A 19765-nucleotide genomic window follows, 5' to 3' on the forward strand; every position below is an offset into this window, starting at 1 on the left:
CACAACTACTGAAGCCTGTGCACCCTAGAGCCAGCGCACTGCAACTACTGAGCCCACATATCACAACTACTGAAGCCCACATGCTCTAGGGCCTGCATGCTGCAACTACTGAAGCCCGTGCGCCTAGAGCCGTGCTCTGCAACAAGAGAAGCCACCGCAATGAGAAGGAAGCCTGCTCACTGCAACTAGAGAAAGCCCATGCGCAGCAACACAGACCCAATGCAGCCAAAAAAAAAAAAAAAAAAAGTTATTGGTGAATTCAGTTTCCTACCCAGGAGAAATGAGTCCCAGTTGGCTATCTGGACATTATTGAGGCTAGATTTAATCTAGCCTGCATTAAAAAAGAGTGACCAAAGTGCTATTAGCCCCTACTTAGTGGCATCTTTGATAGAGACTCAGATGTCTACAGTGCTTGAAAGAGAACTCCAAAGAGTTCTTAATGACTCAGATAAAAAAAGACAACAGATAACTCTGATTTAGCAGATACTGCTTTCCATTTTTTTTTGTTTGTTTGTGTTTTTCAGTTATAAATATACATAGTTTATGGAATCGAGTTCCACAAAGTTTTCATTAGGGAAAAAAAAAGCCATCTCTCTTCTCTACTATCATATCCTGCTTCCCAGAGACAACCACTCTTAGCTCTTTAAGGTAAATCTTCTGGAATTTGATAATGTATTAGTTTGCTAGGGCTGCCATAACAAAATACCATAGATGGTGCCTGAAATAACAGAAATATATTTTCTCACAGTTCTGGAGGCTACAAGTCTAAGATCTAAGTGTAGGCAGGTTTGGTTTCTCCTGAAGCTTCTCTACTTAGCTTGCCTTCTCTGTGTGCCATATGTGAGAAGGACACACTTCTCCTCACATATCCTTTTCTGTACCCATTCATCCCTGATGTCTGTGTATGCCCTCATCTTTTCTTATAAGGACACCAGTCGGATTACATTGAGGCCTACCCTAAAGGCTTCATGTTAACTTAATTACCTCTTTAGAGGCCCTAGCTCCAAATACAGTCTCATTCTAAGGTACTAGAAATTAGGGCTTCAACATATGAATTCGGTGGCGGGGGGTGTGTGCACAGTTCAGTCCATAACAAATAATGTAAATTGAAAATATTTATACTGTAGTTACTACATAGCAGTACAGTGGTGATCTAAGCTCACTTACATATTATCCTCACAATAATCGTGTGTATCATCATATCTTCCTTTTATAGATGAGTACTGATATACAGAGAAGTCAAGTAACATGTCTTAAGGTCACACTGCTGGACAGCAGCAGAGCTATCTTTCATACCCAGGCAGTCTGAACCCAAAATTCATGTTCTTAATACTAAAGTATGCTCCATTCCTATATTGCTACTTCTCTCTATAGAAGATGAGCATTTAGTTCTCTAACACAGCAAATACAGACACATGAACACACCCATTCTTCCCTCATCTTCTCAATACTATTATTTCATTAATTTTGGTTAGATCAATATTCAACATTTACCTTTTATGATTATGTACGTGTTTTTTACAGTTAGGCAGTAAAGACATTATTTCTTTCTCTTTCTTGCATAAGTTTTCATTTCCCTGGAGTTAACAGCAATCTTGTTTTTACATTTACTTAGTTTCATGTGTAGTTATCACTAACTTAACCCCAAACTCTCTGAAAATGCTTAAATCTCTTCTCAATTTTTTATTCACGGTAGGTGTTCTAGTGATTTCATCTTGAATAATTTCTGCCAGAGCTTTCGGACTTACTCAAATCTGGATTGGTCATTCTCTAAAGCCTAGGTCACAATCAACATCTTGGTATTTGCTTAATCCACATCATGGAGATTTTGCTTTGCTTCTTCTTTCATGGACAATACATCTTATAGTTTCTTATACTATGTCCTCATTTTACGGGAGTATATCTTCCAGGAGCTTCCAAAGAAGACAAATGGGGAGGTAAATTTTTTGAGCACTTTCAGGTCTTCAAATGTCTATTCTATCTCACACTTCACAGTTTGCCTGGCCATGTGGAATATTAGTTTAGAAGTCATTTTTCTTCACCATTTTGAACCTATTGTTATATAGTCTTCAAGCTTCCAGTGTGCTAAGAAACCATTCTGATACTTAATACTTTGTATGTGACCTATCTATTCTCTCTGGAAAGTTACAGAATCTTGTTTTTACTCCCTAGTATTCTGAAATTTTGCTGTGAGGAGCCCTATATTCACAACTGGGCCAAGCACTCAACCTGGAAGCTCATATCCTTAAGTTCTTAGAAATGTTATTATTTTACTGATGATTGCTTTCCCCTTATTCTCCCCCATGACACACATTTCCTCTATTGTCGCTTTCTGAAGCTTTTTTAATTCAGATGCCAGATATTTAGACTCACCTTCAGAACATCTTTCACTGTACTTTGAGATTTCCTAAACTTCACCTTTAAACTCATCTATTGAGTTTTCTACATTTCTACCATCACATTTTTTTTTTTTCATTTTCAGGAGCTCTTTATTATTTCAATTATTCTTCTTACAGTGTCTTGCTTTTGAATCATGGATGTAATATCTTCTCGTATTTATCTGAGGTTATTAATCTTTTTCTTTCCATTTTTTTTGTTTGTTTTAGATTCTGTAATAGATAGGGTTTCCTGAGGCTGAGATTTAGGGGCAGGTGGTTAATTGGGGAGTGCCTTCAGGAACAATACCTTTAAGTGAGTTAGGAAGGCAGGATTGGGCCGGCCGAGAAGCTGACCTCTGATGCAGTTTTAACAGCCAATCCCACAGGGAATTCTGAAGCCAGAATGGCCCTTTAGAGTTGTTCCCCATTTTTGTCCCCAATTGAGGCAAGGGAACCATGTCTTTGTGACTGCAACTCAACATCTTACCTCTCAACCAGATATGGGCTGCTCTGAGGAGAGGATGTAACCCTAGGCAAAGTGACACTTTTCAGCCACTCAGCTGAAAGTGAGCCCTCAGTAGTCAACATTACCAGCAGCTGGAGGAAAGCTTCAGTCCTTGAAGGGCCAATCTGAACAGTGCAACACAGCATCTACTACAGTCTTTATCTTTCAGGTTAAAAACTTTCCTCAGTTAATTAGTGATCTTTCATATTTCAAAAACCATAATTAGTGGTTTTTCATATTTAAGAGTGAGGTACTAAAACGTTGTCTGAAAGCTCTAAGTTCATGTTAGCATTTGTCAACTGTGAGCTTTACTGTACTGTGTTTCGACCGGTCATTCCATTGGATTCCCCAGATGTCTTTTCTCTTGACTGGTCAGATTTCATGAAGAAGCATCTTCAGTCTAGACTGGACTGTGAACACTCTGCACACCAAGTGGGAAAAGAGAAATGAGAGAAAGGGTCTTGATATTCAGTATGCAAATGCTCAATTAATCACTTTGTTTTCAGCAAGTTATTTACCCCTCCCCTACCTCTTCCTGGTACATCTTAATCCAAAGAGTTTTGTGGGATTTTTTTCTTTTTTTAACCCAGTCCAGAACTAAACCAGAAGACTGGGAAGGGAACTTGCCTGGCTGTGAAACTGGGAACTTAACTGCTTAAAGAGGCTTTCAACCATTCTTCCTATTTTTATCCCCACCTTCAATCGCATTTCCAGAGGTAACTGCAGAAGCCAATTCCTGAACCTTTTGGATATTCTGCAATGTGAAAGCTTCTCAGCTTATCCCACTGTCAGCGAAGAATTTCGCTTTCTGGGTCTGCTGAGTCAGTACCATTCATTCATCTGCTTCCCAGCTTCCAGAAATTCACTATTTCTTCCTCTTCCAATCTCTCTGTCCTTGTTGGTGTATGCCTTTTCAAAAATACCTCTTTACTGTCATTTTAGGAAGCAAAAGTATACGTGTCTACTTAATCTTTGACTTACATATTCTCTTTTTCTTTCCTCTTTCTCACATACACACTTTAAAAATAGGTAGAATATTCTCCTGGTTCTAAAGAAAATGTCTTTTTTACCCATCTCTCAGCTACCCAGTTGCCTCTTTTGCCTCTAATCCCAAACAGGTAATCACTTGTATTAATCCTTTGTGTATCCTTCAAGAGTTTATGAATATAAAAAGAAATATGAATATTTATTCTTTCCTTTTTAGAGAAAAGGTAGCTTAAGATTGTTCTGCATCTTGCAGTTTTAATATTGCTTAAAGCTCTTTGCATATCAGTGTAGAGCTTTCTCATTCTCTTTAACAGCTGTGTAGTATTCTATTTATCCAACCTCCTATCAAGGGACATTTATTTCCTATTTTTGCTATAATAAACTTATGAATAACCTTGAACATAAATAATTTTGCATGTGCACAAGTATATCCACAGGCTAAGTTCCAAGAAACATGTTGCTGGACCAAGTAGTGTCTATCATTTATAGGGCTGATAGATGTTATCCACTGGTGGTTGTACCAATTTTTAATCCCAGCAGTGGAAGAATGTCTAGTTTATTTATTTATCACCCCCCAACACACACACCTTCTAGTGTTTAACAGAGTATATTACAAAAATAATTGAATAGGTGAAAACGGTATCTCACAGTACTTTAACTTGGCATTTCTTTTAGTATGAGTAAAACTTTACATATGTCTGAAACACATTTTCATCTCATTTTGCTTGAGTTGCATTCAATTCTTCATAATGTAGAGTTAAAACTTTTCTTTGGGGAGAAAAATGGTGTGTGTGTGGGTGTGTGTGTGTGTGTGTGTGTGTGTAAACAGAAATTCAAAGGCATCCTTAAAACACTGTTGAGTCAAATGTATTATTATGGTATGAACAAAAAAGATCTCTTGCTACAATTAAAATACCATGTGCTGGTATTTTCTAGGGACAATGGAAATTATCCAAATACTTTATCTAGAGCAAGGCATTTCTCATACAGAAAAACATATCTAGTCAGAGGGTACACTAACTCAAATTATGAGTTCACTAGTCTTGGTTGAGAAATATGCTTGGAAAGATGGTTAGTCCATATCTGGAATACCTTAAAATCAACTGTGGTATTGTGGAGAAAATACTGGGCTTAGAATCAGAAGGCACAGTATATTAGTCAGGTGATGCAATCATTCTCAGCCTCAGTTTCCTGATCTGAAAAATGGAGATAGTAATATCTGCCCCACAGAATTTGTAAACTGTTCACCACTGAGCACCATTAATGTAAATTACTTCTAATCAGTAAACTCAGGAAGGAGGTAGTAATATGAGTCAGGTAAAAAACACCTAGAATATAGAGACAGAATTACTTGAACCATAAAAAAAAAATTAAGGAATATTAAGAAATATTAGTATAGGGCTTCCCTGGTGGCGCAGTGGTTAAGAATCCGCCTGCCAATGCAGGGGACACGGGTTTGAGCCCTTGTCCGGGAAGATCCCACATGCCACGGAGCAACTAAGCCTGTGCGCCACAACTACTGAGCCTGCGCTCTAGAGCCCGCTAGCCACAACTACTGAAGCCTGCGTGCCACAACTACTGAAACCTGCATGCCTAGAGCCCATGCTCTGCAACAAGAGAAGCCACTGCAATGAGAAGCCCGCACACCACAACTAGAGAGTAGCCCCCGCTCGCCAACTAGAGAAAGCCCGTGTGCAGCAATGAAGACCCAGTGCAGCCAAAAATAAAATAAACAAAATAAAAATAAATTTTAGAAAAAGAAATACTAGTATAAACAAATAGAATAGTATCTGATGCTAAGAAAGCATGTATAATCTGAAGGCACAAAAGAGAATATCTTCACTAGAAATGAGGCAAAAAGATTTACCAATTTTGTGATTACATAACTTACCCATTTTGATTATAAATATTATAGTATAAAAATGTTCCATAAAAACTATAAGCCTTTACATCACAGACAATAGCCAGAAGAGTAGGGAATAAAATATACTGAATTGGCAAAATTTAGAAACGTGTTTTGTGAAAAACATTTTTCTCTGTTTTATGTAGGTCATCCTATATATAATTTTAAATACAAATTATTCTCAAATAAAGACTGAATTTATATTTTCATTTTATAATTATTTACTAAAAAAAGTTTGTTAAATCAAGAAAACCTCATTTTATTTCCCTATTTTTATATTTTAATTTTTACATATAATGTAAAAATAAAATTGAGAAATATTCATATGGAATATAAAAGCATTTTTTCAAATGTGTGTATATCTCAAAAAAAACACAACTGTCATGTAACTGTCTGTGAAATGCATGTTCTTCCTCAGATTCAATTTTTTAGTTGCAGTAATAGGTCCCCCTGGTGGAGGTTGAAAGTATATTTTGTCCTATTTTTCTCTCTCCAAATACTACTGTAATTTGAACAGATTACGTACATTTACATTCTTCCTTGAAGAAATGCATAGAGAAAGGTTTAAGAAATGGTTGATTAAAATAGTTAGAAGGCCTGTGAATTAATTGTCAATTGTACCACATGTAAATTTGTTAACACATTCGTAATTACAAGAATCAAAATCCCTCCTCCTAAAAAGAACATCCTCTAAACGTAAGATTTAGTTAATAGAGATTAACAAAGTTGAATATGTAACATCAAGATGAAGCTTTAAAAAATCAGACCCATAGATTACAAGAATCTAGCTAATGATTCCTTTTATTGGTCTACATCTATTAATGTATACAAGGCAAATGGCTCCCTAGAGACAGAAGTGTAATCACTGTTCACTGGAAACTCATAAGAATATTACCAAATTGAAGTACCAAGAGTTATTACACTTCTCACTTGTAGGTTACATGGGATGATACCCTAAGTGATACAAAACGGGAGAAATAAGTGTGCCAACTTCTATGCATGAATGAAACAAGTTTTTGAAATGAAACCAGAACCAGGTGTTCCCATTCAATCCCACCCATCAGTGGATTCCCACCCAGTCACCTTAGAACAGTATGGAACTAAGATTTCATTCTGTGCTCTTTTGAAAACTAAGGTCAAGCAAAGTCAGTCTCAAGACAAAAACAGAAATTTGGATGATATTGTTTTCCACACCCTAGAGGTCCTGGAGATCCCAGAACATCCAAGATCAGATTGTAAATGCACAAGCCAATAACTACTGAGCAGTCCTTGCCATCAGTGTCTCTCCGTCACCCATCCTTTTCCGACAACTCCTTCCAGCTTCTCCCACACCAATCCTAAATCTCTGGCTTCCTTGAGGCTTAGGAACCCCAGAGCAGCTATTGATATGGTTAGCAGCTATTGAATTGGGCATTCCTCAATGCCCAATTTATCAGAATCCTGAGCCATGTTTTAAGATACTGGGCCATACATTACAGCAATCCTAATTTCTTTTAATTTCATGTTTCTAGACTTTCTTTAGAAAGTAGTATATGGGATGTCACTGGGCAAACAATGAGTCTGTGAATTACTTTGCACTTCGGAAACTTCTACATCAACACAGTCAAGTCAGAGTCTAAATCAAGCTTATATTTTTTTTACCTCTTAGCCCTCACCTTTTACCTTGGTCTGGATTCCTGGAACAAATGTCTTGATTATGTAGGAACAGGTTAACTACCTGTAGATTAACAACACTAAGGTATAGCAGGAATCCAGTATTTTCCCTCCCCTATAGTCTAGGAGTTGGGGGCATGTACTGGAGAATAAGGGGCTGCTGTAGGTTCTCACTCCCACTTCAACCAGAGATCCTTCTCAGTTAACTCAGCACTTCTCCAATCCCAGGAAGACAAAAGGAAGAAGGAGAGACTAAAAGGGGTAAAAAGCAGCTATTTGTGATGGGGAGACAAGCCTTGTCCCAGGTCTCTGCTAGCCAGTTAATTTGAAAACTCTTACAAATTAACACTGAATAACTGAAGTTGACTCTGATTTGTATCTTCTTCCTTCCATCTGTTTTGTAATCTATTACTGCTCATTAAATAATCTTACTGTATTTGTGCTGGAGACGTTTGCTATAAATTTTTCTTTGGAAAAAGATGAGATATAAATTATCAATAAAATAGAAACAAAGAACTCTTTAAGAAAAAAAAATTGCCCTTTCTATCTCTTTTTCACATGAATTAGAAATGAAGAAATGAATACCCTTTAGAAATGAAGACCCTAATAGCCGCTAGGAATTAAGATTAGCTTTTTACAATAATTTTTAAAATATCTTTTGATCATAATAACAAGTAGAAAAATAAACTGTTATGGTTTTAAGCTTATTTCAACCAAATGGAAATAGTTAACATTATTATTGTTTTGACCAAATGTAAACAGTATATGATTTATATAATTCTCTACTTTGAGATACCCCAGGTTCCCTAAGAATATATTTCCGTCAAACAGACTGAACACTGTGCTTGTTCATATACTTACGAACATTCCAAAGAAGAAACTAATGTGGGTTTAAAATTTTCCTCTAAGCAATCTCCTAGCTACCTGGGTCTGGGTACACCTGAGAAAACTTCTACATCAACACAGAGAGAGAATCCCTTAGGGGCCTTGGAGAACCCAGAATTTCCAGGATCAGACTATAGAACTGTAAGTCACCTGGGCCCATAGATCAATAATTCCAACCAAAGTACACGCTTAATTATATAAAATTTCGTATTTTAGGGGCTTCCCTGGTGGCGCAGTGGTTGAGAGTCCGCCTGCTGATACAGGGGACACGGGTTCGTGCCCCGGTCCAGGAAGATCCCATATGCCGCAGAGCGGCTGGGCCTGTGAGCCATGGCTGCTGAGCCCGCGTCCGGAGCCTGTGCTCCACAACGGGAAAGGTCATAACAGTGAGAGGCCTGCGTAACGCAAAAAAAAAATTCATATTTTAATAAAATTCACAATTCACAAAACATTTTCACAAGTATAATCTGATTTAATTTTTCCCCAAACCAAGTGTTAGTTACTACAGATATTACATTTTCTAGTTTTAAAAAATCTTTCCTATTTTTTTCTTTTAATTTTTGCTATAGCAGTGAAAATAGCCAATTAGATTTGCACACAGCTTTCTTTTGTAAAGAAAATCCTTAGAATCTATATCTTGCTGCTTTTTTTCTATGAGGGAGTTTTTTGTTTTTATTGCCAATGCTGAAAAACATCACATCATCTCTTAGGACTTAGGTTAGCAATAATTCTCTCTCAGCAGGATTGGTATAGAAAAAGTCTCCTGGAAAGTTTAGTTGTGGCCAGCTATTTCAGATTTAATTGAATATGTTTATCTTAATAGAAAATGAAAAAGAAAAACGTAGATTTTGCTTAAAGGATGGTTAAGTTTACCTGCTTGGCAAGGACTTTAAATGCCTGAATTTTCAACACAAGCAAAATGCATGTTTTCTAAGGAAAGACTGCTCCTCAGTAATCCAAACACAAATCATTAACCTGCTGCTAAATTTAAGGTCATCCATGATAGGAAATATGATTTGTAAATATTTTAACCATTTAGCATTTAGCCGTTGTATGCTGAATGCTATTTACTCTAAAGAGACATCCATTAGGAGTAGGCTTGTATCAATGAGTCACCAGAATTTATGTTCTACAACAGTACACGTTTCCTAGCTGTCAGGCTTACACAGACCTTTTGGAAGACCTTGGGAATAGACAGTCTATGATGATGCCACACGGAGAAAATAATTGCTCTTTTCAGAGGACAGAGTGATATGTTGGACAAATGCTACAATCATATTAAAATTAGAAATATTGGACTCGAGAAGTCGATTAAGTATCCCTGATTTCTTTTATTATGGAATAAAGAAAACCCATTTAAAAATATTTTTAATTAAGTATAAAATGGAAGTAACCCTGCTGATCTTTGATTCTATAAAATGTCAGTAATCTTCCCAAAATTATCATATAATGAAAAAATATTTTACGTATTCTCAGAACAGCACAAGACATACAGCTTTCCCAAGTTCTAAAGAAAAAGACAATTTGGATTTTTGTAGACAGTTAGATAATACTATTATAATTACACTCAATATTTACAGTACAACTCACAAAGGAAACTCTAACATAAATATATTAACTCAGAAAAAACAGAGATTTGATTTCACTGGTTTTAGATTGTATTTGGCAATCTTTTGCAGAGTCTTAGATGAAGTTTTCAATGAATGCTGTAACTGTAGAATGACATACGACAACGCAGAATCAGGATATGTAGGCAAATTACCTATTTCAATTGAATGAGTAAGCCTAGCCTGTTTAATCAAGATCTCCAAGACCCAACTAAGCTGCCATCCAGATGACTGCCACATTTCATCCGAAGAATTTCTCTTTGCAACCCAAATCCTAAACAAGTCATCATTCTACCATTAAAATAACCTTTACTGACCCTCTTCTCTGACCACAGACCGACAAGAGCTTTGCTTTAGACTATCAGGTCCATAAACCTTCCTCCTCTCCAGCTGGATGCCTCAAAGATCTTCCCACACATCTTTTTACCAAACATACTCCTAAGCCCAAGGTTCCTTCCATTTCCTACCAAGAATTTAAAGAGTTCTTTCTTCATTCAAACAGCCCCTAAAATAAAATCTTCTCCACAAAGGGTAAGTGGAAAAAATGTTTCAAAATGAAAATATTTTATGACTACTCAATAATATGTACTTTATCAATAAGCATTTGCTTAATATTGTATTATTTTTTTCCCAAACATCTACTTTTTCAATGTGTTGACTCCATGATTTTAAAAACAGTCTATCTAAGCTTATTAGCTTCCAGAGGACTGGCACCAAATGTTAACTCACATGGAATAATACATAATACAACAAATGCCATGCTAGATTATGCGTAAGTGTTTAATGCCTTTGCTGCTGAGCCTCTGAATTCCAGATTCTATCTCTTAGTTTTGTAGTTTTAAAAGTCTGATCCTTTACACCTTGAGAAGTTTATAGAAGTCATTTTAAGGAGATAATACAATCTAGTGGCTATGAGTGGGCCATAGAGTCAGAAGACTTACGATCAAATTCCAATTCCAATTCCTATTACCGTGAACAAGTTACTTAAGCCTAAACTTTGGTTTTCTTGTGTGTAAAATAAGGACAACCCAACAGTATCTACCTCAGGTTACTGAGATTAAAATATATAATGTATGTAAATACCTATGTGTGCCTGGAAGACAGCAGCACTTAACTTACTAAAGTTTTAAAGACATTTCCTTTATAAAACTTAGCTGCAGAATGGATAGAATATTCATGTGGAAAAAACTACTTCTATAATTTAATGTAAATACAAAGCAAACAGGTTGAAAGAATCTCTAAAATAACAATGGTTACTATTCCCAGAGATCAGATGACAGTTATGTCCTAGTCTGCCCAGGCTAGTTCTGAATTATACCTGTTGTGCCAACATAAATAATAGTCTCCCCTAAGCTCCTTCACTCTCAAGTAACCCGGTTTAGATCATAAAATATATGGTCAATTGTGTTGGTCATTAAACTTTTTTTCCCCACAGCTCCAAACCACTATTCTGTATTCAAATGTGTAACAGTAGGGTTAGGACTGTGTAAACTACATTTTCCCTTTGCCAGCTGAATTTTTTAAAGCTCCACTAAAAAGAGGACTAGAAGAATAAAACAGGAAGGCAGGAGGGGAAAAGACTCTTTTGCTGTTTCCAGTTTGCCTGGAGTTCCTGTCAGCATCCCCAGGGCAACAGTTATTCGTTCCAGAAGCAGCACTTGGTTCCATCCTTCAGCTTTTTCTCGAGATTCCCCAAACCAGCCTCATCATTCCCCATCAACATTAGCACCACCTACCAGTGCCCCCTTTCTCAACCATAGAGCTGAGTTCCTGTTCCATAGGATCTCTCCTCCCAGCTTCTAGTTTCCAGTAACTACAATTTTTACCCTCAGCTATCCCAGTGTTCCTTTCCTTTTTTTTTTTTTTTTTTGGTTCTCCAGCACCAATTTAACCTATTCCCTATATTACACTCTGTGAAAATATCCAGTTGTGCTCCTCTTGATGTCTGAGGTCTAACTGAAACTTATACTATTCAGAGGAATGGGAGTGGAGCTGGCAGTTAAAAAAAAAGAATTTTCACTTTTACTTTATGTATTGCCTTTATATATTACTGATGTAATTTAACTTCATATTTTAAGTGATTTTTTTGAAACTCTTTTGCCTTCTTCACATTGGTCTTCAGAACATTAGAAATTATCTTTAGTGTAGGACACATCACTAGCAATTCCCAAGAGAATTTACATCCAGAGATTATCATCAGACAGAATGGTTTAGGGAGTTGAGGAAATTAGCAACTCAATTGGATCATCTAACTCATCATGGTGTCTGCTAATGCAAGACCATTAACCTGGAGCATCAACTAAATTTGAAAGTCTTCCATTAGAAGTGCTGCATGAATTTCCTGCAATAAACGATTAAATAAGCCTAGTGCAGTACTCACACCACATATTAAGTGCATAACAAATGTTTTTGATTTCCTCCCCACCCCAACTACCTACCGCCAGACCCTAATCTAGGAGCTGTTAAGAGGCACATAATTTAAAGTAGGCTTTGTTGGTTTATATATAAGACAAGATCTTAGCTGACAAATTCCAAACTATCAAAGCTTACCAGGACACCAGAACAGCAGATGCAGTAGGTAAGTTTAGAAAGAAAGTTATTTTCTTACATCATGAAATGCCATTGTATAATAAATCTAACTATAATGGTAAATGACTAATACCCACCTCCACTTCCTTCTTGTTTAAAGTAAATTGACTCCTTTCTTCTTATTGCCGCCTCTACTAGCCAATTTTATAAGCCTCCGACTCTACAGTTATTAACACTGGAAAAAACTTGAAAATAATTCATACCCTTCTGTAGGAGAAAGCTTTCACAAACATAAAGAACTGAAATGAGCACTCTTCCCTCAACCCACAGTAAGAAGAAACAAAATGTTGGCATCCCAAGGAGTAACCATTTATATTAAGAATAAAGAAGTTATCTCCGTAAGTGACAAAAAGTACCTTAGGTTATTTATTTCAATAAAGTGGTAGAAGACTAGCAAGCCTAGATACATGCTTGTGTTTTATTCTTCATTTTCTTTATTCTTCAATTTCCTGGAAATCAACATATTTTGTGATTGAGATATAGAAGGCAAATTCATCAGTAAACGTGATACAATTTTTTAAATTTCAGTCTGTTGGTTGCCCTGGATATTGGTATTACTGTGAACACTGATTTCATATTCAAAACTGAATTTTAATATGGTGAACAATTAATTTGCTTTCTAGATAACTATTTGAAATATCACCACTGTTACATTATTCTCTACGGATTTTTTTGTTAAATTTCTAGTGGATAACTCTTTCTGTAATATTCTAGGAGGCTCACAACATTTAAAGTGCCTCAAATTATTACTATGACCTATCTCCTCTAACCACGTGTTTCCCCCTAACATACACTTCTACAAGGAAGAAGAACCCACCAATATCTGGAAAATCTGTCTCCACTGTTTCCTGGTGAATCACAGAACGTTCCTTTATACAGCTAAAACAGAGCCTTAAATGATTTCTGTGGCTTACAGTTTCCTATTTTCATCACTGTGACGTTTAATTGAGTGATAATTATCTTAACAGATCAAAATTCCAAAATTTAAATCTTTCACTTTGTCAAGAAGTTAGATGATTCAAACTATATTCAATTAGTTTAAGAAAGAAATATCCAGATTTAACTGTCATAACTTAAGACACCAAAAGTGTTACAGAACATAATATTGAATACATGAGGATAAATGAGTCTATATGCACAATACTTTTTCCCTCCAAACTGAAAGACATGACTCATGAAAAAGGAATTATGCCTATACGGAGTCATCATTTTGTACTAAAACATCAAATGTCAAACTTGTAATGGAAAAATGTGTTCTATTGCAATTTATATTTCAATTTTCGTTTCTGAAACCAACCGTGTAAAGAGAAAAGATTTAAGAAAGATACTCTTGAGGGTTAGCAGACATTTGGAATCAAAATAAACAGAAAATTTACCAAATTTTAAAATACTAAAAAATAAACATTTTATTAAGGAAAGTCTGAAAAACATGTGCACCAAAACAAAAGTGACTACTAATGCTAAATTAAAAACCTTCAAAAAATATGCACCACATGATTCAATTTTTAAAATTTTATATATAAAAGCTATATTATAAATACAAAGCTAAACTATTAGAGTACTAACAATACTGTTCATATAAAGAAGCTTAACAGTAGTAAAATATGAATACATAAGATGGTTATTTTTGGTCCTTTTGGAAAAAAGAACTAAGTTTTTTTTTTTAAACACGGCTTCAGGCACAAAAATAGAATATAAGATGATAACTGCAACATTCTTAGTGTTTATCCTTGTAATTCTTTAAATGTCACCAGTCATAATAGCAATGAATTCCTCTTGATTTACTGTGGTAAGAAAGAAAATGTAAGTCAGAAATACAAAATATTTTTCAGAGAACACTATTACTATTTTACTAAGTATCTTTAAATTTTATATTATACAAAATTCTTAATAAACCAAGACATAGCTTTTTGCTTTTACTCCTTTGCTAGGAAGTTGAATACGTTAATTAAATTGAACTTCATGAATACAAAAATACGTAAAATATAATAAACAATATAAATTAATATTCTATAGTATTAGCTAGGAAAAAGACATAATAGTATATAAGTTACAAAAAATCCATCATAATCATAATATTTATACACACTTAATAGTTTTAAAAACTTAAAATTTTATATTTCTTAGATAGTTAAAAACTCTCTTAATAATCGTTATTGTACTAGTTCATTTAGCAAACCCTTTCTTAATAAATAAGCTTAAATATATCACACATGTAAGTTAGAATTCTGAATTCTGAAGGATAAAAATATATTAGAATTAGAAAAAATGTCAAAATCATTGTTTTTTGGAACTTTTATATATTCAAAAGCCTATTTTAAAGAAAAACTAATTGAAACATAGTTAAAGAAAAAAATACTGCAAAAAATAAGCTATAAGGAGTTAAGAGGAATGAGCCATCCAGGAGCTGATAAAGAACCATGAATTCGTGCATTCAATATGAAACATCTACAAGACACTATGATAGACACAGTAGAACAGAATACAAAACCTGTAATACAAAACTGAAAATACTTTCAGTGATTTTATAAATTGTAGTAGATCTTTAACCTTTGCAGTTAAACAAATACATTTCAGTATCTTATGAAAGCTATGAGCCCTCTCTCCCTAGTTAAAAAAAAAATCAAAATACATAAAAATTTTAAACAATTTCATCAATATGTACCTTCAATTTAAGAACCCTGATTTGGAAAAATCTAGAGTGAGGCATCTAGACCAAAACAGGAAACAAGGGTATATTTTTTAAGAAAAACAACATAAAGAAAGCAGTCTTGGAATGATCTGACTACACAATATTTTAACAGCATAATAGAGCCATGATTAAAATATTCAAAATCTGAAAAGTACTTATGTTTTGTTATTTAATGATATAAAATTTTTTCCCTCAATTTCTAAAATCTCAATACTCAAATTTCAAATTAAGCTTCATATAGTTCTAAAACAAAGCAACTCAATATTTATATTATTTATATGTAAACACTTTAAAGCACTGTAGCATTTCAAAAGTATTTAAAACTATTCCATAATTTCATACCTAAAAACAAAATACTTAAGTCCAAAGAAGTGAACCTAAAAGCTGAAGGGAAGAAAGTGGCTAAGGAATTTAAACTAGCTCCTTTATCGTCAGTGAGACTTTCAGACAATTAGGAGAATCTGTGATGCCTTTATACATTTGGTTTTATAACCTTCTCTATCAATCATATCTTATATCAAGTTACTTGATGTAAGGAACACAATAACTACCTTAAAATAGGCATTTGATAAAATATATATTGAATCAAACATATATGACACTTCATTTTTTCTCTATACTGCCTTTTTAAACAAAACTTTCATAAATCAATCATTTCATAGGGTAAATCTTATTACATGTCATTAAAATAAAAAATTTTAGAGAAATTAAGTACCTTAGAGACCATCTGGCTTTGATGGGAAAAGACAAATTTTAATATCTGAAGTGCCAGTTGAATATTTTACTAACACACTGTTTCCTATAATAGTATGCAATTAAAAAACCTCAATAAACATAGAAACCTAATTAATATTTTACTTTATAGCACAAGAGGCAATACAGTGTTATGGTTAAAAGTATATTCTTTGTGATTATGGAGGTATGAGTTTAAGTCTGGCTCTGCCATGTATTAGCTTTGTAATAACCTTGGACAGGTTATTAAACTCTCAGAGCTTCAGTTTCCTCATCTATATATATGCACGTATCCTATGCATAAATGGGTATAACATTGTATTCACTTCACAAAAGCTATTATGTAAATTAAGTGACATAATCCACAATGTAACATGCTAAGCACAGAATATAACATATATTAAGTACTAAACAAATGTTAACATTCATCATAATTATTTAGAAGATGGTCCACTTTGGTTTTTTAAATGTTGCTTCCACTTCTCCAAAATGATTTATTGTATTTTATTTTATATAACTTGGAAGGGGTTCTTTCTATATCATTACCACAGCTGTGTTTATATTTTGTATTATGTCTTCTTTTCCTTTAATTCCTCATTCACCATGTTTATTATTCTATATATACAATTAAAAAATTTCATTGCTCTCGAATACTGGTGTGAAAAATTCATAAAAACAAAACAATTACTGAAGTCCAAAAAAGGTAGCAAAGTATTATGATCTTTACCAGTTTAACATATACAAAGAAAGTAGGTTAGTTATATCTAAGAAAAACTCTGCCTACAGTCCCCCAAAAAAACGATTAAGTGATCAGATTAATAAATTATTATAAAATCTAACTTCCCACTTTTTCAAAAATGGGCAGATTTTCAGATAGCTACAGAAACCCAATATAAATTAAGGCAGTAACCCAAAGCCACACTAAATAGATTAGGGTTGGAGTTCTCATTGTTTCTGAATATGAAAATGCCTTTCAATAATAATTTTCTGGACTTGCCATAATAACAGCTATCCTTAGTATATCTCGTTTGAGAAGTAATGTCAAATAGCTATATAAACTCTGCAATCAATCACAATAGCATTTAAATATAACTGAAGGGCTTCCCTGGTGGCGCAGTGGTTGAGAGTTCGCCTGCCGATGCAGGGGACACGGGTTTGTGCCCCAGTCCAGGAAAATCCCACATGCCGCGGAGCGGCTAGGCCCATGAGCCATGGACGCTGAGCCTGCACATCCGGAGCCTGTGCTCCGCAAATGGGAGAGGCCGCGACAGTGAGAGGCCCGCGTACCGCAAAAGAATATATATATATATAACTGAAAAAAGCAGTATATGTATGCATGTGCAATACTGTTATTCGTATGGTCTACAGACAATATTTGATGCATACATGAACTCCCAGACCCTGAACAATGCCTCAGAAGGCCTCCACCCCTAGATACTCACATTTCAGATTGGAAACTACTGGATTAGACTATTTTAATATGATAAGACCTTTTAATATGATAAGACCACCCTCCTATCCCCCACAAAAAAGACAAGTCTTAACAATAAAAGATTATGTGTCAGGTGTATTTTATTTGTAATCAATCACTTGGAAAAAAGAAAAAAAAGTGTTATTTGCCTGTTATTTTACTTGTAATCAATCACTTGGATTGATTACAATTAGTCATGTGAATAAATGACAGTAGGATGCCCAAGCAACAGTTGTACAGTGACTTAAAGTGGAATAATGCAAGCAGTGAGGACCAAAGAGATGTTTTAAGGATTCACTAAAATAAGTCTCCCAGCAATGGAGCACAGGTGTGAACTCAAATTCAAAAGCAGCAGGTAGAGCAGTCTAGCAAAGGATGCAAGAAATGGACACATTTTCTAAGAAAAGTTTCACATGAAGTTTGAATTTAAGAACAGGTTACTAACTGGTATTTTATTCTAATGTCAAATGAAACTAATAACTAAAACCTAACTTGCATGAGCCTAGTACAGGAAAAAGAAACTGTTTATAACTCTGGTCGTTTGACACATAAGTAGCTGGAGTATGAAAAAGACAAACCAAGATTCTCTCTACCATTGAAGAGAGTACCTTTACATAAAGGAACTCATTTAAAGGCAATGTAGGGTAATAATCAACAGCTAGGGAAGACACATTTTTTAACTATGAAGACAGAGGATTATAAATCCAAATATTAGAATTACAGCTTAAGAAGTCCTTTAAGTTTTCTCAAGTTTTAATCATCTCTGTTTTAAAATATAACTATATTGATACCCTTCAAAGAACTAGTACTAAAAACAGAAAAGTTGTATAATGCTCAAATAATAGTCACATAAATATAATGAGAAAGCACAATAATGCTCAATTCTAATGAACAATCTGAGCTGATAACTATTTGCTACTGTCTTATCTCCTTATTGAAGCATGCCAGTATTTTCAAGGTTTTATATATATATTTTTTTTTATGTAAAAATGAATAATTGGTACCATAGCAACATGTATCTACTGTAACGCACACTGCTGCTCGCTGCTTAAGTCAACAAACGTCAGAGTACTCATCATGTTCAAGGAAATGTAGAATAAAAAGATGAAAAAGAAAAAGGAAAACAAGTTTACATTTAATGCTAGGCACCTTCAATTATCTTCATTTAATACTCACAACGATCTGGAAAGGTATTACCATTCTGATTTTTATACATAGGAAATCTGAGACTCAGACAATGTTAAAAATTTGCACAAAATTACAGAGCTACTAAGTAACTGGTACAGATTCAATTCAAATCCAGGTCTGTATGATTTCAAAGCCTCAGGCCTTTCACACTATATGATTCCAAACTACTCTTCAATGGCTCACAATATAACTGGAGAGACACACATGTATATAACTAACAGAAGGCAGTGTACAAAAGGTCAAAATAGTTTATTTCTCTAAATGTTATGGGCCCTTAATGGAAATCTCATAATTTATAAACAGAGACCACTGAGGGAGGCTTTTGAGAAAAAGATGGAGTTTAAAATGAACCTGAGAGAACGACTAAGATTTTAGCAGACAGCAATTGGCAATTAGAGCATTCTAGGATTAAAGAATAGCATGATGAAAGGCACAGCATAAAAAGATAGGACAGAGTATATTTTGTCAAAGTGTGTATACTATATGGGAGGTGAGGGTTAAAGTAGAAAGTAGAAGGATACAGTGGGAAAACTAGATAATTATGGTATGACAGATCAGAGAAGACTTTGTTGGACTTTATGGGCACTGAAGAATCATTGTAAGTGTTTGAACAGGAAAAAGACATCACCAAACCTGCATTTTAGGAAAAGAATGCTGCTAGAACAAATTAGGAAGAGAAAAGGGGCTTATAGGCATAGAGGGCAATTAGGTTACAAGAGACTGTAAAGTCAGTGAGAGCAGGGAAAACATCAGCCTCTTTCATTGGGTAGCACCAGTCAGCACACAGAACACTGTACCCAGCAGGCATTCAAGGAAATAACGAACAAAGCTATGATAACATTCCTACAAAGAAATTAGGGCCTGAATTAGGACAGTAGCAGTAAACAAAGAAATAAAACAGATTAAAAATATTTGGAGGGTAGACTCAACAGAACTTAGACGTGCATGTAGGTTGAGGAAAAAGACATTAAAGGCTGAAATTTTACTAAGTGGCTGAAATTTTGGAGATATTTCACCTCAAAGAAAAGTAAAGCAGTTTCTTGAATGTGGAAGCTCATACTATAATCTGTACAGTTGGTTTTAAAGGTCTGCTTCATTCTAAACTGAGTATGTGAAATATTTATGCAAAAATCCCATTATAGGATGAAAAACATTTACATTAAATAGTTTGCAAA

The 19765-nt window shown here is 34.7% G+C and overlaps 1 protein-coding gene across 2 annotated transcripts in view; it reads right to left on the reverse strand.

The window, feature by feature from the left end:
* Positions 1-521: 521 nt before the first annotated feature.
* CETN3 (centrin 3) overlaps positions 522-19765 on the reverse strand; it is a 29264-nt gene continuing 10020 nt past the window's right edge. Inside the window, exon 5 of one of the 2 annotated variants that reach the window (XM_067031317.1) lies at positions 522-3304. In XM_067031317.1, coding sequence (XP_066887418.1) covers positions 3279-3304 — 26 coding nt within the window. In that variant the 3' untranslated portion in view covers positions 522-3278. Of the gene's footprint in view, positions 3305-13887; positions 14292-19765 lie in introns of those variants that run through there. The other variant, XM_059063477.2, reaches the window with a different exon arrangement.

Source organism: Kogia breviceps, chromosome 4, assembly GCF_026419965.1.
Source record: "Kogia breviceps isolate mKogBre1 chromosome 4, mKogBre1 haplotype 1, whole genome shotgun sequence".
NCBI classification, from domain to species: domain Eukaryota; kingdom Metazoa; phylum Chordata; class Mammalia; order Artiodactyla; family Physeteridae; genus Kogia; species Kogia breviceps.